Source organism: Coenobita brevimanus, chromosome 26 (assembly GCF_032717465.1).
Source record: "Coenobita brevimanus isolate Jiangsu-jjx chromosome 26, ASM3271746v2, whole genome shotgun sequence".
NCBI lineage: Eukaryota > Metazoa > Arthropoda > Malacostraca > Decapoda > Coenobitidae > Coenobita > Coenobita brevimanus.
In genome coordinates this window covers 45275005-45297611 of record NC_136979.1, presented here as the reverse complement: position 1 = coordinate 45297611, position 22607 = coordinate 45275005, and the positions used below count along the sequence as shown (strand labels likewise).

Sequence of the window (22607 nt, the reverse complement as noted above, 5' to 3'; positions counted from 1 at the left end):
TTTGACACAATTAAGATTTTACCAACCTTTAACCCTTAGCCGCCGGGGGGTTCCCGGCTGCAGCACGTGCCTCCCTACGGGTGATTTCTGAGATTTTGGAAAAAATACCCTTACTTCAAACCCTCATGTCTGACAAACTATAATAGCTAGAGATTCAAATAAAAGTTCATAAAACACCAACTCTTCCTCTTTCCAATGATGGTATCCCGAGGTCTCTAGGTGGTCCCGTCGATGAGTAAGGATGAGTTGAGGACGAGTGATTTTCCATGTTTTGGCGTGCTGCTCAGAGCGCGCGCCACTGGCTGCAGCCTCAGCCCAGCCGGCTAGCGTTGGCAGCACTGCCTGGAGTGGTGATTGTAACACTGCCCGTGCGTCCTTGGAAGGAATGCGGAAGATTCCAATCGTTTTTTTTCCACTGCTCCTTACTTACCGCCATGAGAATGAGTCCTCACCCGGTTCATGTAGCTCACCCAAGGATTTACCGCCCGCTCCATAATGCCTCTATGCTCCGTAGGTCTGTGGGAAAGGAAATATATCGTCTTTTTTCTGTACTCACTTTTTCCGTAAGAAATATTTCTCCTTTACCTCGTTTTTCTGTTCTCATGTCTTCTGTAAATAATCTTATTTCTCCTTTACTATGACACTTAGAACTGCACTATACATCACCATTACGCTTAATTACACTTTGACAAGTAAATGTTGTTGCTCTTTCACGCATTATTGTAAAGTATGAGGTAATTATTTGTACTGTAAATCATACTGCTTTGTACTATTCAGGGTTATAGTGAAAATCGTAGAAATGTTTCACACAACTAACATTATTTGTGCGTCACATCACAGATACACTGATGCTCATATTTGGCACAATCTCCCTGAGTTTTGAGTGAAATAATTTAGGTATAGCCAAGCAGGTATTTTTCTTTGTGACCTGCTTACAAGTGGTTTTCTTTCAGGTAACACGTAGGCAAAAACTAAGTATTTCCAATAATTTTGAAACCAATATCCAATACACAGTATCAGTTTCTGTATTGCACTTACTATAAATAACTTATTTGCACTTGTTGCACTTATTATGAATGACTTACATCTTAGCACTTACTATACTTCACTCATACTATCACACTTTTCACTCATTTCTGAAAATACACAAATGCATTATTATACATTATTTACACTTCCCCACACACCTGCTCAGTACTCACGCTCGAGTGATACTCTGAGCAGCATTTGGGGCATAGGGGGACCTTGCATTCTGCACATTGGTACGAGGTCTCTTTTCATGCTGGAGGACGGGGTTTGGTTGTGCGGCAGACGTGGCACCACCTGTATGCCAGACGACCTGCTGCTGTTCTCCCTATCTCCACAATCTTGTGCCGATGGAAATACTCAGCACAGCTGAGCCTGTCAGCTGGAGCCGCTGTCCCCCACCTAGCACCTGTCACCTGAGCAGTTGAATATTGCTCAAGGAGTTCGCGTGCAAGCTCTCTCTCAGACTCTTGTAAAGAGAGAGGCTTCCTTACAAGCTCCTTGAACAGTATGAAACTGTTCAGGACGACAATATCAAGAAGGTGTAAGAACGCCTTCTTGTACCACCTGCAGGACTTACGTGGGCAATCTATCTCACCAATTTGCATGGCTGACTTATTAACCAGCCGCATGTTGATATTGTAATCATTGACTGCATCTGGCTTTACCATGGGTTCCCTGGTCCTGTAGTCTGTTTTACCAGTATCCTCCAGCACACCCTTATGAACTGTAGACAGCATGTTAACCCGTCTCTTATCATGCCAGAGAAGGGCTAACATGTTCCCACAGTTCTTTGTCAGAAGGGCTCCTTTCTCAGTATTTGCCGGAAATACTGGGAAACTCTTTCTGTTGGCCCTAACAGTTCCACAGGACGCAGTACCATGGTCAAGCAAATACTTTGTCAACGCGGGGGCTGTGTAATAATTATCGGTGTACAGAATGTGGTGCCTGTTGAAATACCTTTCCATCAGCACTTTCACAACTGATGCAGAGAATCCATGAGGATCATCGCAAGGTATATCAACATCTGTCGCCAAGTAAACTATTACATCCAGCACATATTCAGTTTTACAGTCACAAAGCCCAAAGAATTTCAGGCCAAATCTGTGATGCATTGATGGCACATACTGAATAAATGCAATCCTGCCCCTGAATGACACCAGCGACTCGTCAATAACCACTTTCTGGAACGGACGGAAAACCCTGGAGAATGACTTTTTTAGCATTGTCAGGATTTGTCTTATTTTCCATAACCTGTCATTCGGTGCAGGCCCGTAATTTCGATTGAAATGTAGGAATCTCAGGATTGCCAGGTACCTATCACGGGCCATGTATTTTCCGAAGACAGGTGTGCCGAGTTCATCCACTGACCAATAGTCGTGAAGCACATGTTTTTTTACGTGCGCCATCAGCATGGTCAGGGCAAGCCACACAAACATCTCCCCCACCTCTACAGGTATCCATTCACGCATGTGCGTGCTCTCGCTAGCAGGTACGTCCAGCCAACGCACGCACATGGCCTCGTGAAAATTAATTTCATCCACCAGGTGCTGCATAATTGTAGTCGTGAAAATTGCCTTGAATAGACTACTAATAGTCCAAGGCCTGGGGGGAAGTGCATCCTCCTGCACACCTGCGCCCTCCTCATCAATTGCCGGCACAGATGGCTCAAAGCCGGCACCATCCTCCCACACAAATGTATCTACTCTACCCACATGTGGTAGAGCAGGCCTCTGGCAGTTGCACTGCATTTTCCAAGCACTCGTGCACGGCCACGGTCAGGGAGGATGGGAGGAGAGGGGGAGGGAGAGGGAGAGGGAGAGGTGGGGGAGTACGCGGGTGATGACTCACCTGACACGGAACTTTCCTTCGAAGACGCTCGGCGCTGCGTATCACCACGTGGCTCCCATCTAGGCAATACAACTCCTGAAGGGCCTGGTTGAGGTGATTCTGCCCTTGAAGTGGTAGGCTGAGATGTGGGGGAGCGGTGGAGGAAGATACGTCGGCAAGCAGGTGGTGAGAGTGTGGGGGAAATGGCTCTGCGGCGTTTTTTCTGCAGATGTCCGCCAGGTCCACGGCCACTTTTCCGATATCCTGGGTCATCTGCCGCCTCCTCATCAGCAAAATCATCGCTGTCGTAGGCTCTCCCTTCCTCCTGTAGAAGTCAGAGAGCCCTCTCTGGCGTCGGAAAGTGAGTAGAGGATGGAGGGCGAGAGAGCTCGCTCTCCACGTGGTAGCTTTGTTTGCCCTCTGATGACGTACTCTCAGTGTTCGAGATGACACAGTTTCATGTAGGGCACGTCCTTTGGCACTATCACTAAGTCCTTTCCCTGGCACAAAGGGCATGACTTTAGTGGGGGTCGATGAGGCGATCGGCCCTTCATGCAGTGCTACGGAATTGGACGACATCGAGGAAGATGACATGGTTCCTCTCGCTACCACTGCCGAGTACAGACTGAACAGCGCAACCGCGGGGTACCTGTGGGTCCTACCTACCCCGTAGGTATCACAGAAAACGGTCCAGCACTCTAACAGCGGCGGGAAGGTGAGTGCGGTATAGCAAGGCAACCGGCGCCACTGCGTGCCCTGAATCCTGTCATGCATACACGTCAACCGGCGGATAAGGGTTAAGGTGAGCGGTGATGGGCTTGGGGGGGGAAGGGGGAGGGGTTTCTGAGGCTGTAAAAGGTCCTACTGACCCCCTGGAGGAGGGCCTTCAGGATCCTGAGGAGGCCTCTTCGTCAACCTCCCTCATAAATCCCACATAGTCACACACTGACACATCATCATCAGGGGTAAGTGCAATACTACAATTTGACTGGCACACATCACAAGGAAGATGTACTGGATTGGTGTGGCAGTAATAGAGAAATGTTCCTCAGTGTTGGCCATCTTCCCACACGCGAGTGGGTAATAGTACTGGATGCAGCACGTCAGTACTAGAGAAGAACTCCTCGGATTTGGCCCACTTTTCGCGGCTGATCCGTACTAGCCCAACAAATCTGTACTACAATAATAAATTATTTTATTTTTTTGCCAACCGTACTGGATGAGAATAGAAGTGTACAAACACGTATCGGGTGTGAGGGTACTGTATATGGCTACCACCCGGTATAGTAAATGGTTTCCTTGTGTACAGGAATCGATTTGGCTTGTCATTCAGTGTAGAGCCACCCATAGGCAGAAGGAAGAGGAAAGAATAAAGGAAAGAAAGACAGAAGAGGAGTTTAAAGTCACCTGTAGGCAGAAGGACGAGAAAAGAATGAAGGAAAGACAGAAGAGGAAGAAAGGAAGAGAGGAAAGGGCAGACACCCGAAGCAGCACTACATCGAGTGAGTGGATGGTGAGTGCCCCCACCTGCCACAAAATATTTATTATTACCATCCATCTGTCCATCATCTAATCATATGTCGTCCCATAAAGAGCGTTTGAATCAGGGGCTAGGGAAGTTGGTCCTGACATTTATGATGAGAGTGACCAGCCTCACTTATCCCTTAGTGGCATTACGTGAGCAGTAAACCCCAACCACCCCTTGGATATAAACCTACACAGGCTTAATCCAATTGGAGCACTATAATTACCACCAAACTACCAGGCGCCATAATTTGGTTATGTGGTAACCACCCAGCGTAGTAAATTGTTTCCTGGTGTACAGGAAACCATTTGGCTTGTTACTCAGTGTAGTCACTCACAGGCAGAAGGAAGAGGAAAGATGAAAGTAGGACCGAAGAGGGAGTGATACTGTTATTATTATTATTATTATTATTATTATTTGTATTTGTGTGTGTGTTTCTGTGTGTGTTCTCCTGTAATCCTTTCCATATCAGTCTTCATTTATATGTGTAGAATGTGGTCCCCATTCGTGGAATGTACCCACCCCATTTATTACTGGGGAATTAAGGAAGCTATGGTGTTACTATGGATGTGCAGGAAAGTGTTTGGAGTAGTGCTGTAAGAGAGTAGGTGTATGCAAAGAATAAAAAGTGAGAGATTAACTAGGAGAATGTATGTGAGTTACGGAAAGAAAGAGGAGGAAGGGGAGATGGAGGATGAAGTGTAGGGATGGAATGGAGAGGTGTATGAATGAGGGTGGTGTGAATTGGATGGAGGGCAGCCAGATGGCAGAGGACAGGGTGATATGGAGGCTGTTTGTGGCCATCTCCTCCAGGATTAAAACATCTGACTTTAGATAACTAGAAACAAGGTCATGATTATGATACTGATGATACATTGTTTCTCAGGATGTGTTCCAGCTTTTTACCCCTGGAGGTGGGGGTTATGGCCACCCAGGCAATGCAGCCTCTGACAATAGCAAATACTCTGAGCCACCCCGCAAGAAGCACCGATACCTGCAGCGTGGCAGTGTGCATGAGTACACAAGAGCACAGGAGTCAGTGTGAAGTGCATTATCGAAACATGCTAACCATTATGCTGCCATTGATGCACTTAGTTCTTTTATTCAGGCTATATCCTGATAATTTTATTTAACCTAGGGAATGTTTAGCAGTTTGTGTTGTTATTGAAGTGACCCAGTGCTCTTCTGCATGTGAACCAGTTGGACTACAGGCTGAAGATATTCTTTTCATACAGGCCATCCTTCTTTCTGGGGATAGGGGGGGAGTTGAGAGACATTTTTATAACCAGGCAGCAGAGTCATCTAGTTCTTTCATTTCCATCACAAGAGGCATCCCTCTCAAGTGCCATGTCTAGCAATCAGAAGGTTAATTAAGGTAGTTTTCAACCTTCTGGCTTGTAGAAATCTCAGCTGAACAAATTAATCTTGTAGGTGCCTGAAAAAAGTGTGTAGGCATCCAGAGAATGCTGTAAGATTAAAAAACTTAGAATGTTAAAGGTATCACATCACATTGTTGTCATATGTAATTAAAGTAGGCTTCTCAGTAAAAAGTTACTGCATGCCTTGTGCAAATAAAATTGTGTGAGAAATTGTAGGTTTTAATGTTATGTACAAATGATGGGTCAGGGTTGTGAGTGTGTTTGTTTAAGTATAATTCACAGTGGATTGGAATTGAATGTAAAACTGAACAGAAAGTAAGTCTTCTTTTTATGTAAGGAGTGCATTGTCGAAAGTGTGCACAGAACTGAAGTTGTGTAAACTGAATAATTATTAAATTTAAAGAATGGGTGCTTGAAATTTTGGTTTAATAAGATAAGTAATGCATGTATGGTATAGTAATAATTTTAGGTGTTGGATGTGGCGACTCCACTTCTGCCATGTATTATAAAAGCAGATTTGGTACCCTAGTAATACAGTGATAGAAAGATTTATATTAGCTAACTCAGGCATATGGTGAATGATGTAATTCATCTTCATATTGTTATTATTTCAAAGTGCCGTGGTACTGTACATTCATTTGAAGTTATACAAGTTTATCATAATTTTAAGGGTTGATAAATAAGTGTAAATTGTTTTTAAGTGCGTGACCTAATTATCACACTATTTCATAGTAAGGTAAATAAAAGTAATTTCCCACTTGTTAGGCAAAGGTAATTAAAAAAAATGATTATGATCATGTTTATAGAGGAAAGAATGGTGGCAGGCAGTTACATACACTGTGATAATGTATATTTTATGCATTCTACCACAAGGCAGTTTTATTCATCTCAGGAGAGTCATTTAGTAGTTAACAGGTAAAAAAGAAAGTCCTTTAGTTCCTTTGCTGCAAGAGGTCAGTTTAACTGCAGAAAAGACGATGGTGTAGCAAGAATAAAGTGCAAAAGAGGTCGCCATACTGAAGAGGTTACTGGGGATCGGTAATGGTTCTAGGTAATTCATGATGAATGTGCGGAGTGATAGTATTGATAGAGGTACACTAGCCCCTAAAAGTATCAGTGCAGTACCATCCAAAATTGTTCGATCATGCAGAATTAACAGCCTCTTCATATTATGATATATGTGTTCCCTACATATTCTTCCCTGTTTCTTTGCTCGTTGTTGTCATTGGGGGGCTTCGGAGACATCGACTGGGACGTTGTGTAGGGGAGTCAGAGCAGGGTACCTTAACCCCTTCACTTCCCATTTTCTATTCAGTAATTTTCATATTAATACATCCATCCATCCATCCATCATCCAACCCTTCATTGCCCCATGAGGAGCGCAGGAGCCCGGGGCTAGGCAAGTTGGTCGTGACTTTCAAGATGAGAGTGACAAACCTCACTCAACCCTGGGTGGCATTACGTGAGCAATAAACCCCAACCACCCCATGGATATAAACCTTCACTGGCTCAATCTGATTGGAGTAATGCACAAGAAAAAAAAACAAAAAAAATACATGCACAAGAAAGCTAAACACCACAAACAGGCTCAAAATAGCCCCAGCCAAATCTACAGTGACTCTTCTCACAAACTGGACAGCAGAACAGTCACATCCCACACCTCACCATAAACAATACTCCCCTACCACACACACACACACACACACAAAATCCTTAGTGTAACATACAATACATCAGTGTCATTTTAACAACACATCACAAACATTAAAAATAAAATAACACCAAGACTCAATGCCTTGAGGTCATTTGCCCATACAACATTCGGACACAACAAAGAAACCACCACCACGGTATACAAACAATACATACATTCAGTGATGAATTATGCAAGCCCTGCCTGGGCTTCTAACCTCACCAAAACACACTACAACACTCTACAGACCATACAGAACACGGCCCTAAAAATAATCACAGGCTGCACAGCTACTACACCCACAGACCACCTACATCAAGAAACCAAAGTCCTCAAAGACAAGGAGCACCTAGACATGAGAGGCACCCAGTTTCTTGCTGCAGCCTCCACAAACCCACAGCATCCACTACAGTACATGGCAGCACATCCACCCACACCAAGTAACATCAAAACAACACCCAGCACACGATACCATACACAAATACTGTCATCTCTCCCCCCTTGCCCACCTCAGACCAGCTTCCAGAAGCATATCCATACTCAGATCACTTGCCACTCCATTCAGTCACTTAAAGACAACACACAGCTGCATGCACGGCCTCCTGACATCCACCATTCTGAATCCTATCTTCCTCGTGAGGACAGGGTCCACCTGGCCAGGCTGAGATGTGGGCACCATCCAGCCCTCTTAAGCTACCAGAAGAGGCTGAATTACTCCGTCGCTGATACCTGTCCAGGATGCAACACAGCACCCCATACTATTAAGCACATTATGGAAGACTGCATTGCACACAATCACCTACGCCAACAACACAACATACACTCTTTGAGAGCTCTGTGGGAAAGCCTGGTCTCGGCCATGGCCTTCCTAAGGGACTCGGGGCTGTTCGGCCAGACTGCCTAGGGAACAACTACTGCTACTACTACCCTTCTATTTACCTATGAGCATTTCAGTGATTGCCTAGATGCTCCTACATTGTCGTAGAGATAAGTGGAAGTAATGTCATCTTCGGTGTTTTGTGCATTGCTGTAGCTGTCTGTCATCCTCAGTGACCCTCACCATCGCCCACCACCCTTCACTTCACCACCACACACCACTATACATGTCACTTAGATTTTGCACTATATTGTGTCACTTAGCACTTCAGTATCATTATTTTTCATCATCATCATCATCATCATTATCATTATCAAATCCCGTTTTGCCCCATGAGAAGCGTAGGAGCCTGGGGCTAAGCAAGATGGTCCTGATCTTCTCTCTTACTAATCTTTTCACCTCTCTCTTCCTTTCTACATATAACTCTCTCTTCCACCTCGCAACTTCTTCCACGCTCCTATTTCTCATCCATTCATTGTATGCTTTCTTCTTTTGTGCCACAGCCTGTTTCACCTCTTCATTCCACCACGCTGTTCCTTGCACCCCCTCCGTCTTCTCTTCACCCCACACACCACATCACATGCTGCACATAATTCTTCTGTGAATATCCTGCACACACCTTCCACATCCCCCATCTGCTCCAATTCATATTTACCCAATTGTCCCTCCACTTTTCTCTTATATTCTGCCTCTTTCTCATCCTCTTGTAACCTTTCCTCTCTCCTTGCAACTACTGCTTCCCCCTGTCCTTCCCTTCTTCTATATCTCCATCTTACTTGGAACATGATTCTGGCCACCACCAAGTAGTGGTCAGAAAGTCCACTCCCCCAACCTCTATAAGCTCTTGCATCCATTACACATCTTCACATCCTTTCATCCACACACACATAATCAATCATTGCTTTCCTTTCATTCAGTTCATCATCAACCCTTCTCATCACTCGCCATGTATACCTGTGGATCATTTTGTGCCTGAAGAAGGTACTGGCTATCACCAACCTCCTCCTGGCACAAATGTCCACTAACACACTACCATTCTCATCTATCTTAGCAGACACAACCGACTCACCAACTATTCCATCCACCTTCACATTCCCTACTTTACCATTCATATCACCAGTCAAAAACACTCTCTCATACCTTCCAAACTTTTCCATGCACACTTCCACATTTGTCCAGAACTCTTCTCTCATTCTGCTTGCACAATCTTGCGTTGGCGCATACACGCACACAATTGCCCACATTTGTATTCCAACTTTCAATCTTACCCACACAATCCTTGACCCAAGTGATCCATACTTTCTTATGTTCCTCTTCCATCTTTTACTTACTACAATACGCACTCCTTCTTTTGCCGTCTCATTCTCACCTACTCCTGCACATACAGGTATACCCCATCCATACTCCCATTCTCTCACACTCTCTCCTCTCCATTTGGTTTCAGTTACTCCATATACATCCACTTTCACACTCTCAAGCACCTGGACAATCTCTCTCTCTTTCACCTCATCACTCGCACCCCTTCCATTCCATGTCGCGATCAGTACCATGTCTATTGTCCGGTCCTTGGTCATCATCTTTTGGTCAGTCCTTGTCCGAGGCTTCTTATTTGTCTTTTTAGTTAACTGTTTTCCAGGGAGGGGCACTAACCCTCCGCCAACCCTTTTAGTCACCTAGTACAACAAGCAGGAGTACTGAAGGAGTATTCTTGAAAAACCCCCTACCCCCATATGTATATGTATATATATATATATATATGTAAATATATATGTAAATATATATATATATATCGTTTCGTTTCGTTTTTAAAGGATCCAACATGCTTGCATGCGTCGGCCTTGGTCACCTAATGGCAGCTCTTCATGCTGCACGATCCATTGCAGCCTCCCTGTTCAGTCCCTTAACCCTGAGGTCACACTTAATGACCTCGTCCCATGTCTTTGGTTCTGCTAGACCCTGGGACTGCAGGTGAGAGAAGCATGGTGCACGTCCTCTCCCCGGTGAGCACGGTGGGCGTTGCCACGGTCCTGCTCCGGGTGGGTCCTGCAGATGAGGGAAGCATGGTGGGCGTTCCCTCCGCGATGGGCACAGTGGGCGCCGCCGTGGTTCTGCTATGCCCTGAGACTGCAGGTGAGAGGAGCACGGTGGATGTCCTGTCCTCAGTGGGCACGGTGGGCATTGCCGTGGTCCTGCTTGGGGCTGTAGGTGAAAGGAGCACGGCGGGCGCCCTTTCCCCAATAAGCACAGTGGGCATCGTCGCGGTCCCACTGGGGGAAGTAAGTGAAAGAAGCGTGGTGGGCATCCTTTATCCGACGAGCACTGTGGGCATCGTTGTGGTCCTGCTTAGGGAGTCTGTTGGTACACAGATCCTGCCCCGAACTTGGTGAGCGCTGGTCCACATGGAGGGTAATGCAGCAGGGTGATGTACCTCCCGTGGATTCCTTTGAGGGGAAGAGGGGTGCCTGGTGGTTGGAGACATATGCCCATTTTGCTCGGTCTCTTGTTGCGCCTCTCTGTGGTCTCCCCTTGGTATTTCACCACCGTCACAGCTGAAAAAGTTACGTCCCCGTGGCTGGAGGTGGTACACGTTAGAGGTAGCGATCTGGTAGGTTGGCGTGAGGTGTTGGAGGAGTGAGATCCAGCGCTGTGTGAGTAGATTTGGCTCCTGGTGGGGTAGGTACACTATCTTGAGGGTGGAGGTATGTGTGGTTTTTTGCAGGAGAACAGAAGTTGTGGTATCCTCGGAGGCATTGTTTATTTCACTGGGTATGAGTCCAGAGCACGTGTTTGATTTTCTTTTCCGGAGGTGCGGTGTGTAGTGACTGGCTGGTGACTCTGACCTGAATGCTGGAGATAGGTGAGGTGACCTGGGTTTTATGAGGTCGCAAGGGACCCATCATAATTGTCCTGGTTGGTCTTGCCACTGGAATTTTCCCTCCCGCCTGATGTATATTGATGTTTATGGAGGAGGTATTTGGTGTGGGGGAACTGGAGGTGGCTTGTCTGAGTGTTGTTGAAGCTGGTGGGGGTTGAGGTAAGGGTATGGGTGTGTATCTTGCTGGTGGGTGAGAGAGACGGCCAGATCTGGTATAGTGCTGGTGGTGAGGACAGGTGTAGGTGGCGAGGAGCTTGAGCCACGTGGTGAGGTGGCCGGGTGGGGGTGGGGGATTCTTGGGTTGGGTGGTGGTGTCTTCGTGTTTGGTGGTGGCAGTGTGGTGGTGTCTTGGTGTTTGGTGGTGGCAGTGTGGTGGTGGTTGGTGCTTGTGATCTGGGAGGTGAGGTCGCCAGAGGTGTGTAGGGGGTCTGTGGGGAGGATGTGGAGCTGGTGTAGGGTCTGGTGGAGAACATGGGTGTGAAAGGAGGAATGAGTGAGGGTGAGGAGTGTGTAGGCGTGAGATGGCCGGATCTAGGAGTGGTGGTGGTCAGGGCAGGGTAGGCGGCGTGGAGCATGGGTCACGAGGTGAGGTGGTCAGGGGTGGGTGGGAGGTTCCTTGGCTAGTTGGCACATCTTTGTGTTCGGAGGTGGCAATGTGGCGGTGGTGGTTGATATGGGAGGTGAGGTTGCTGGGGGTGTGTGGGGGGTCTGTGGGGAGAGTGTGGAGTTGGTGGGGGTGTGGTGGGAGACGTGAGTATGGAAGGAGGAGCAAATGATGGCGAGGAGTGTAGTAGTAGTTGTTCCCTAGGCAATCTGGCAGAACAGCCCCGAGTCCCTTAGGAAGGCCATGGCTGAAACCGGGCTTTCCCACAGAGCTCTCAAAGAGTGTATGTTGTGTTGGCGTAGGTGATTGTGTGCAATGCAGTCTTCCATAATGTGCTTAATAGTATGGGGTGCTATGTTGCATCCTGGACAGGCATCAGCGACAGTCATCCAGCCTCTTCTGGTAGCTTAAGAGGGCTGGATGGTGCCCACTTCTCAGACTGGCCAGGTGGACCCTGTCCTCACGAGGAAGATAGGATTCAGAAGGGTGGACGTCAGGAGGCCGTGCATGCAGCTGTGTGATGAATTATGTAAGCCCTGCCTGGGCTTCTAACCTGACCAAAACACACTACAACACTCTACAGACCATACAGAACAAGGCCCTAAAAATAATCACAGGCTGGACAGCTACTTCACCCACAGACCACCTACATCAAGAAACCAAAGTCCTCAAAGTCAAGGATCACTTAGATATGAGAGGCACCCAGTTTCTTGCTGCAGCCTCCACAAACCCACAACATCCACTACAGTACATGGCAGCACATCCACCCACACCAAGGAACATCAAAACAACACCCAACACACGATACCATACACAAATACTGTCATCTCTCCCCTCCTTGCCCACCTCAGACCAGCTTCCAGAAACATAATCACACTCAGCTCACTCACCGCTCCATTCAGTCACTTAAAGACAACACACAGCTGCATGCACGGCCTCCTGACATCCACTCTTCTGAATCCTATCTTCCTCGTGAGGACAGGGTCCACCTGGCCAGGCTGAGATGTGGGCATCATCCTGTTCCTTTTTGGGTGCTTTACTTCCGGTCCGGAAAGAGGACCCCGCTCAGTCGCTGGTGTTCTTAAGACGAGAGGTCGGACTAAAAACACCCAGTACAACAGTATTTATGAACAAATCACATGTATGTGATATAGGTCTGTTCTAGTAAAAAACATATCCTGAAGATGAAATTTACTGAAGGTAGCGGGGAAGACCGTGATCACGGATCATTGTGATGAGTAATCAAATCTAGGCTCTGGTACTGTTTTCTAAATTCATAGCATCACAGATATAATAGACATTTTAGGTGGAATGCAATAATTAAGCAACTAAAGGTACAATTATTTTTAAATAATAAATTCCCAGCTAATAATCAACAATTGTGATAAAATATTTCGACGGCGACGCCATCTGTGGGAGTCGAGTGACGTTGAGGGGCGGAACTGTCAGGGAGGAGCAGGTCGCTTTATCTCGGGTTTTCAGGTGATTATAGTTATTATCGTTGTTCACTGCTGAGGTCATAGGAGGGGGGAGGGTAGCGGTCAGGAGGGTGATTAGAACCTATTGTTGTCCCTAAGTGAATAAATGTGCCCCACAAACCACAACAGCCATCCATGACAGCCTGGTCTATGTGGGAGAGGAATTGTTTTGAGTAATTTTTTTTCCTTTGTGTGTTTTATGGGTCTTATAAAGGCCAGTTAGAAACGTGAAGAAGATTGTATTCAGTTATTTGGATGAAAGGTAAAATTGGTAACCCCTGAGCCTCCACACGTATTACCAAATTGACCAAATACAGTTCGTCTGGTATTCGGAAAAATATCCCAATTACCATAGGCTATGTGGCAAGTAAGTTGTTGAAATTTATAGATTGTTATATATATATCATACTGGTACCAGTGAATTATAGTAAATGCTTATAAATCCATAACAAAGAAATAATAATGTGGATCAATACATTGCATAGTTCAAAGTAAATAAATTCTGCTTTAGGTACACATCACTGTCATAATATGGAATAAATTTGCATGTGTGAAGTAGGTGGTACTGTAGATGGTGGCGACCACTGTTCACTCACTTGTTATAGTGCAGCCTACTTCTTCCTTCACCTTTATCATTCTTTTTCTGTATCTACCCTCCTCTCTTCCTATTTCTCCCATCCTTCCTGTCACTTTTTGTTACTCTTCTTTCCATTTCAGGTGGTTTTACGTTGAGTGACAAGCCTACTGGTTTCCTGTAAGCCAGGAAACCATGTACAATGCTGGGTGATAACCATATAACTGACCTATATGTGTTCCCTATATATAAATAAGTGGGTAGTAGTAGCAGCAGTTGTTCCCTAGGCTGTCAGGCTGAACAGCCCTGAGTCCCTAAGGAAGGCCATGGCTGAGACCGAGCTTTCCCACAGAACTCTCAAGGAGTGTATGTTTTGTTGGTGTAGGTGATTGTGTGCAATGCAGTCTTCCATAATGTGCTTAATAGTATGGGGTGCTGTGTTGCATTCTGGACATGCATCAGCGACAGAGTCATCCAGCTTCTGGTAACTTAAGAGGCCTGGATGATGCCCACATCTCAGCCTGGCCAGGTGGACCCTGTCCTCACAAGGGAGATAGGATTTTGCTCATTTCCCCTCGCTACGAATGAAGAAGTGAAGGAATGTTGTGGGTTGGATGTGGTTGAGAAGATTAGGAGAAATACACTGAGGTGGTTTGGACATGTGGAGAGAATGGAGAATGAAAGACTGACTATGAAGGTGTATGTAGGTGAGGTGGAGGGAGGGTGAGGGAGGGGTAGGCCGAGGATGAGGTGGAGGGATGGAGTTGACAGGTATATGAGGGAGGGGGGGTGAGTTAGGGGGAGGGTAGTCAAATGGTAGGTGACAGAGCGACTTGGAGGCGTTTTGTCTGCGGCCACCCTTTGCGGGATTAGGGCTTCGGGCTATAGATAGATAGATTTTTGTTTAGCTCAGGTTAATTGTTAATTTATTATGGTATTTGTTTACTTTTGTGTTAGTGGCCTTGTCTGTATATTATGAGCCATTTCAGTCCAGTATATGAGAATACCATACTCCTAATTTATCAGGAAAATAATATATAAAAAATCTAATAGCATATTTTGCTCGCTATGAACCACATTAATAACTAGAGCAGTATATATATATATGTAAAACTATCAGAAGACATTACACCATGTTTCATGCAATATTAATCCCTACAGTTCAGTGACATTGTGTTTAATTTTTGTTATTTTCAAATGATTTTATTTAGCTTAGGACTGGCTCTTATACAACATACTTTTCAAAATGGAGATAGATGATGCCTTCAATATCCTCGTCACTTCTACAGCACTTTCTTGAGTTACCTAAGATCATCTGGAGTTGGCAGCAGCAAAATGAAATGTGTCATTAGATTAAAGTGATATATTATTAGGGTACACCGCTTCCCGTCCAATCAGCGAAGTTAAGCAACGTTGGGTCTGGTTAGTACTTGGATGGGTGACCGCCTGGGAACACCAGATGCTGTTGGCATCCCTACGTGTCAAGTGGGGTTGGTGGAGGATTAGTGCCCCTCCCTGTAAAACAATTAACTCTAAGCCCTTGGCCACCCTGTCTGGGATACATGGCATCTGGCAATGAATGAATGAAAATTATTATTATTATTTTTTAAAATGATTAAACAAGATTATTTTATTTGACTGAACTATGTCAAAGTGCAGCAAAGGAGTTACAAGGACACATTGTCATAAAACAGTATTTTTGAAGGTTAACATGTGTTTGACCATGTTGAGAGGATGGAAAATGAGAAATAGAGTAGGAGAGTGTGTGTCTGTGAGGTGGAGGGGGGAGGGGAAAAGGGAGACGAAGGATGAAATGGAGGATGGGGTTGAGAGGCACAGTATTTGAATGAAGGATAAGATGGAGGGCTTAAATGGAGAGGTATATGTGTCTGGAATGTGAGTCGGTGAAACGGCAGCCTGATGGTAGAGATGGTGGTGATTCATTTATGACAACCCCTTCAAAGATTAAGGTGTCTGGCTATAAATAGATAGGTAGATAGATGAACATAAGTTTGGGTGTCAGTTGTTCTGATGTAGATGGATGTGCTGGACTGCATTACATCTGAGTGTAATACTAAAGCTGCATCCTCATTTTTCTCCAGATATTTGCGGGGAGTGAAAATCCGGCAGCTATGACAGACTCAAAATATTTCACCACCACCAAAAAAGGTGAAATATTTGAGCTCAAGTCGGAGCTCAACAGCGACAAAAAAGAAAAGAAGAAGGAGGCAGTGAAGAAAGTGATTGCCTCTATGACTGTTGGTAAGTGTGGAAATATGTTCCATTCACTTGAACTGGGCATAAAGTTTCCATCTTTATGTCTTGAATACCTTGTACTGATCTAGGTAAATGTCTGTTATACTTTAGGCAGCAGAAAGACCTTACCAATATAATTCTTATTCCTCCAGTTTTCCTGGATTATTCTGTTTTCATGGTGGTAAACAGTTGTTTTGTGTTGAGTTCTTTCCTCCTGTCATCATCATGTTCCTAATGCCCCATTGAGATATGTTTTTCCTCAGGTGTACTAGAAGATATTAAGTCTACCAAAATTCATTTACAGTACTGTACTTTTTTATTTACTTTTTCTGCTTTATTTTTTTGTCTTTAGTAACTGTTGGTGTAAATGATGTTTAGTGTTGACTTTTTCACTGGTGATCTTGTTTTCTTGATGTTTTATAATTTTCATGGGTGTAATGACGGATGTACTAAAACTTACTTAAATCTTAGTACAGTAGTAGTAGCAGTTGTTCCTAGGCAGTCTGGCCGAACAGCCCCGAGTCCCTAAGCAAGGTCACGGCCGAGACCGGGCTCTCCTACTGAGCTCTCAAGGAATGTATGTTGTGTTGTTGGCATAGGTGATTATGTGCAGTGCAGTCTTCCATAATGTGCTTAATAGTATGGGGTGCTGTGTTACATCTTGGACAGACATCAGTGACAGAGTCATCCAGCCTCTTCTGGTAACTTAAGAGGGCTGGATGATGCCCACATCTCAGCCTGGCCAGGTGGACCCTGTCCTCACGAGGGAGATAGGATTCAGAAAGATGGATATCAGGAGGCCGTGCATGCAGTTGTGTGTTGTCTTTAAGTGACTGAATGGAGAAGCGAGTGATTTGAGTATGGATATGCTTCTGGAAGCCGGTCTGAGGCGGGTGAGGAGGGAGAGATGACAGTATTTGTGTATGATATCGTGTGCTGGGTGTTGTTTTGATATTCCATGGTGTGTGTGAATGTGCTGCCATATAGTGAAGTGGATGTTGTGGGTTTGTGGAAGCTGCAGTGAGAATTTGGGTGCCTCTTGTCTAGATGCTCCATGACTTTGAGGACTTCGGTTTCTCGATGTAGCTGGTCTGTGGGTGTAGTAGCTGTGCAGCCTATGATTAATTTTAGGGCCTTGTTCTGTATGGTCTGTAGAGTGTTGTAGTGTGTTTTAGTGAGGTTAGTATCCCAAGCATGGCTTGCATAATTCATTACTGAATGTATATATTGTTTGTATACCATGGCGATGGTTTCTTTGTTGTGTCCAAATGTTGTATGGGCAAGTGACCTTAAGGCATTGAGTCTTGGTGTTATTTTATTTTTAATGTTTGTGATGTGTTGTTTAAATGACATTGTGTATTGTGTGTTACACCAAGGATTTTGGTGTGTATGTGTGCGTGTGTGTGTGTGTGTGGTAGGGGAGTGTTGTCTATGGTAAGTTGTGGATTGTGACTGTGTTCTGCTGTCCAGTTTGTGAGAAGGGTCACTGTAGACTTGGCTGGGGTATTTTGAGCTTGTTGATGGTGAACCATTTGTGTAGTGTGTTGAGGTAAGGTTGGAGGAAGTGTGCAGCTTTGTTTGCATTTTAGTATGTACATGTAAGTGTTATGTCGTCTGCATAGGAAGCTATGTGTATCTGTGGTGTGTTGGGTGTGGGTATGTCATGCATGTAGTATAGGTTAAAGAGCGTAGGGGACAAAACAGAGGACGCCATTTGTGAAAAGTTTCTGATGTTCGAAGACTGACCGGCAAATGTTACATGTACACATCTGCCTGCTAAGTAGTTTGCCAGCCATCTTTTTGTGTTATTGTGCATGTTTGTATTGAGTACAGTAAAACCTCAATGTAACGGACTTCAGTAGACCAGAATTTGCTTTTATCGGACTCGAGGAGCTACCAGACTAAATTTTCATGTATTGGAAAAAGTCCGATAAAGCCAGAAGCAGTCAGGACTGCCTGACCACTTCAGGTATGTTCACCACAATAAGGTAAATAAAAGACATGTTTATCACTGTACAGTACAGTATTATTATATATACTGTACTACCATTTGATTAATGTAGTGAAGTTATAACACAGTACAGTACTGCAGTGGTAGTTAAAACGGTTCAAAAACTGTTCATGAGATCCGGACTGATGTCTGATATATCGGAAAAGTCCGGGTTAGCAGGGGGAAGTCTAGACGTCGCTTTTATTGGAATTTCACGTTTTTCGGAATGGCTTGCGCCCCAATTAGTCCGTTATAGTGAGGGCTTACTGTATTTTGTTTGTGATGTGGTGGGGGATGGCATCAAAAGCTTTGTTAATGTCTAGTGTGACTAGAAGTGTTCTGTGTGATGGCCTAGCTGAATTCATGCCATCAAAAAACCTCTGTGTAAGGTCTGTAAGAGGAGTGTTTATGGAGTATAGTGGCCTAAAACCATGTTGTGATGGGGTTAGGGGGCTAGGGGGATGTGAGGTTTAGCTAGATGTAGTACCAGTCGTTCAGTGACTTTGGAGGGAGTGCAGAGGAATGTGATGGGGTGGTGTGATGAAGGTAACGTGGGGTCTTTGTTGGGTTTGGGGATAGTGATGATAATGCCATGCTTCCAGATGTTGGGTATTATGTTGTGTGAGTAGCCGTAGTTTGATATGTTGGTGAGTGCTTGTATGCTTTGTGGTCCAAGGTTTTTAAGGTGCATGTTGCTTATGTTGTCTGGTCCACAGGCAGATGAGTGCTTGAGGTTGCTAATGATGTGCTTCGTCTGGTTGTAAGTGAAAGATGCGAAGTCTGAGTCTGTGAGGAAGTGTCTCTTACATTGGATGATACGTCGGTTATCACAATGGGGGTTTAGGTGGCAGACATGTGAAAAGTGATTGATGAGTGTGTTTGCTTGTTGTTTGTTTGAAGGTATGGTGTCTGTTGTTGTGATGGCAGCGTGCGATAGGGCAGTGTTGCTGTTGGAGAGTGTGATGCTGTTTAGTGTTTTGTAGAATTTACTGGTATTTGTTTTGTGGTCAAGTATTTGGAGATAATTTTTCCAGTTCAGTGTTTGCTGTTCTGATATTTTATTGTTTATATGAGTGTTGAGTTCTTGTATTTGTTGTACAGTGTCTTTTGTATGGGGTGTTGGGGAGTGTCGTAGTGTGTCCCATTGACTGATGAGGCCTTTAATTTCTGGTGTGAAGTTGGGGTTGCATCTCTTTCTGTTGCCTCTAGGGATGTGTCTTTTGTCTGCATTTTGTATAATTGAAAGTGTGCACAGCGGTGTTGATGTTTGTGATGGATGTACTATTTAATGTTTCAAAATGTTGTTCTGTTTCATTTGTGAAGGCCTCCTAGTTGGCTTTCTTATAATTAGTGTATGTGTCTGTGGCCAGCTGGGGTGATTCTGGTTTTGGTAGTGATGATGTTTGGGAGGTGATCAGATCCAAGGATGTTGATCACTCTCCATGATGTAGTGGGGGCGAGGTTTGGGGAGCAAAAGATGATGTCTGGGAATGATGGGAGGAAGTGGGCTTGGTGTGGGATATGGGTATGTTGATGGAGATTATTCAGTATGAAAAGATGATCTGTCTGGGATTGTAGTACGAGCCCTCTGTCTGTGTGAAGGTTGTTGATATGCTAGGCCGATACCTTGGCATTGAAATCACCACCCATGATGATGTTGGGTATGTTAGTGATGTTGCTTATTTGTGGAGAGTAATTGTGTGGTACTGTGGAGGATGATTGGGGGGGAATGTATATGTTGGCAATTGTTATATGTGATTTGTTACCAGTGCATATTTTAATTAATTGTATTTCTGTTGTGGTGTCATGTGGGGGAAAAAGTGACTTTGTGTGTGCACTGGTATCTGAAAAGTTGATGGATTTGTGTACCAGGGTGATGAGTCCACCACCACTGCTGTTGGCCCGGTCTTGTCGAATGGTGATGAAATTATGAAATGTAGGTGTTTTTTGTGTTCTGTGTTGTTTTGTTTCTTGTAAGATGGCAGTGTGTATGTTTTATTTGATGAATTGTGTAAATTCTTGTTTTTTGGTGTTTATGCCATCTATGTTTAATTGAAGGATGTTTGTGTTGTGTGTGCGATGTGTTTTGGCTGCTGCAGCACGGAGAGAAAGTGGTGGTATAGGTCGAGGGGATGGGGTAGGAGTAGGTTGTGGTGGAGGTATGGGGTGTGGTGGATTGGGATGGGGTGGAATGGGAGAGGATGAATTTTAGTTACTGTAGGTTAGTTTCAAGTACAGTATTAGGCTAGGCTAGAGTAGGGTAGATTAGATTAAAATGTAAGGTTAGGAAGAGTTATGAAAAAGTGACTAATAAATTTTGGTGAATTTGCAGATGTGGGAGTAAGTGTCCACCATTACACCCAAGAAATAAGGCTGATACAGTGGAAAGAACATGGCTAATAACAGTGGGGAAAGAAATTTAACATGAAAGTTTCATTTTCATTTCATCATTCATCATCCAATCCTCTGTTGCCCCATGAGGAGCATAGGAATCCGGGGCTAGGCAAGTTGGTCCTGACATTTAAGATGAGAGTGACCAGCCTTACTCATCCGAGTGGCATTACGTGAGCAATATACCCCAACCATCCCTTAGATATAAACCTACACAGGCTCAATCTGATTGGAGCACCTTAATTACCCACTAAACCACAGGTGCCATAATTTGGTTATATGGCTACCACCAAATGTAGTAAATGGTTTCCTGGTGTACAGGAAACCATTTGGCTTGTCACTCAGTGTAGAGTTATCCACAGGCAGAAGGAAGAGGAAACAATGAAGGAAAGACAGAAGAGGGAGTGTAAAGTCATCCTTAGGCAAAAGAAAGAGGAAAGAGTGACTGAAACTAAGACAGAAGAGGAAGGATGGAAGAGAAGAAAGGGCAGACACTCAAAGCAATGCCACCGAGTAAGTGGATTGTGGTATTACATGGTGGAAAAATTTGGTTCAGTTGCCTCATAGGGATTCAGATTAATACATCTAGCACATGACTTTGTTGTGAGTGATACCTTAGGCTACTGCAGCTTGTTTAATATGTTGCAGATCCGTACCCCCTTTTAGCTTAAACAAATGATCAGATGTAGTCAGATTGGAGTGTAGATTTGAGTAGTAACCAAGGATTCTTTCATACTTTACTGTCAGCCATGAGGAGGAGGAGAGGATCGTGTTGGTGGGTTAGATGTTTTTGGCACGAGGATGTACAGTGGGGTCTCCTAGTATGTTGGATATCAGTGTGCAAAACACCTGATATGTGAATGTGACTCAGGGAAAAAATAGATTTTTTAAAATGCAATGTGTGATTCTAAAATGTGAATCCATCATCTGAAAGCAAGGGAAAAATGGTGTTCCCACTCAAAATGGTAGTATCAAAAGCTACCACCAGATGGCTGATTGAATCCCTGGCCTTTCCCTCCCTCATGGTCTCTCTCAAGTCAAGTCTCAAGACTGTCAGTCTGTGTCTGCCCATGCCGCGTTCGTATATTTTGGTGTTTTTAGTGTTGTACAAGACCCACTCTTGCTCACCTGTTACATCATGGCCCCACCGCTTCATTCCAAGAAGAAGAGGATCATTTATGAGCTGAAAATAAAGGCTGTAGAGTTGAATAAACTTGTGGAGGCCAGCAAGTGGATGGGTGCAGTAAGGTTGCAAATCCTGCAGTTATACAAGTGGAGCACCACCTAGCACACTACATTCACAGTTCTATTATCTTAGTATGAACAAAAGTCTTTCTTAAAATGATTGTCAATAATGAGGAAGTACTGTAAATGACAAAGATAGGGTGAGGTGTCAACCATATACAGTTATTTCCTTTGGTCAAATGGTTTCTAATATGCAGAATTTTCAATATGTGGCACATTTTGTCAACCATATTCTCACATACTAGGAGACCCCACTGTATGGCCTGACTTATGTTGCAGACAGCTTATAATATCTCATGTAGTAATGGACGAGAAGTTATCAGTAGATATTGGGATCTGCTGCTTTATTTGGTTCTGGAGAGGGATGCCTTCATTTGATTGCACAATTATAAGTGAACTGCAACACTGCCTAGTTGTAGTTAGCCAAGTGTCCCTCAGCTCTGTCCCAGTTCCCTTACAGGGTGGTGACTGACTATAGAGAAGGGGAGCTTCAGTCTATGATTGCATTGGCTGAGGTCACAACATTAACTGACCACTTATCAGCCTTCTTAGTATTTTTCTTAAACTGGCATTCTGCTGACCACTCTTACTTATATTTCTAAATTTTCTCTTGTGATCGTCATCTCCTGTATAAAATCATCCACTGATATTATTGTGGTGTTGTATCATCGCCACTGTTATCATCATCATTATCCCAACTCTGTTTCCACATCTAACAATGTGATAATGGATCTCTCTCTCTCTCTCTCTTTCTCTCTCTCTCTCTCTCTCTCTCTTTCTCTCTCTCTCTCTCTCTCTCTCTCTTTACAATAGTGTACAGTACTTAACTGTACCCATAGTTATGGAAGTGTCAGCGACATTTAT

At 44.5% G+C, this 22607-nt stretch overlaps 2 protein-coding genes across 2 annotated transcripts in view; both read left to right on the top strand.

Annotated features, from left to right (window-relative positions):
* LOC145394208 (5-oxoprolinase) overlaps window positions 1–6091 on the top strand; it is a 103903-nt gene extending 97812 nt beyond the window's left edge. The window contains exon 25 of the mRNA XM_080268197.1: window positions 5268–6091. Within this exon, the coding sequence (XP_080124323.1) occupies window positions 5268–5426 (159 nt within the window). The 3' untranslated portion in view covers window positions 5427–6091. The remainder of the gene's footprint in view (window positions 1–5267) is intronic.
* A 7147-nt stretch (window positions 6092–13238) lies between these two features.
* Window positions 13239–22607, top strand: part of AP-1-2beta (adaptor protein complex 1/2, beta subunit) — a 49538-nt gene continuing 40169 nt past the window's right edge. Inside the window, exons 1-2 of the mRNA XM_080268196.1 lie at window positions 13239–13291; window positions 15964–16123. Coding sequence (XP_080124322.1) covers window positions 15994–16123 — 130 coding nt within the window. The 5' untranslated portion in view covers window positions 13239–13291; window positions 15964–15993. The remainder of the gene's footprint in view (window positions 13292–15963; window positions 16124–22607) is intronic.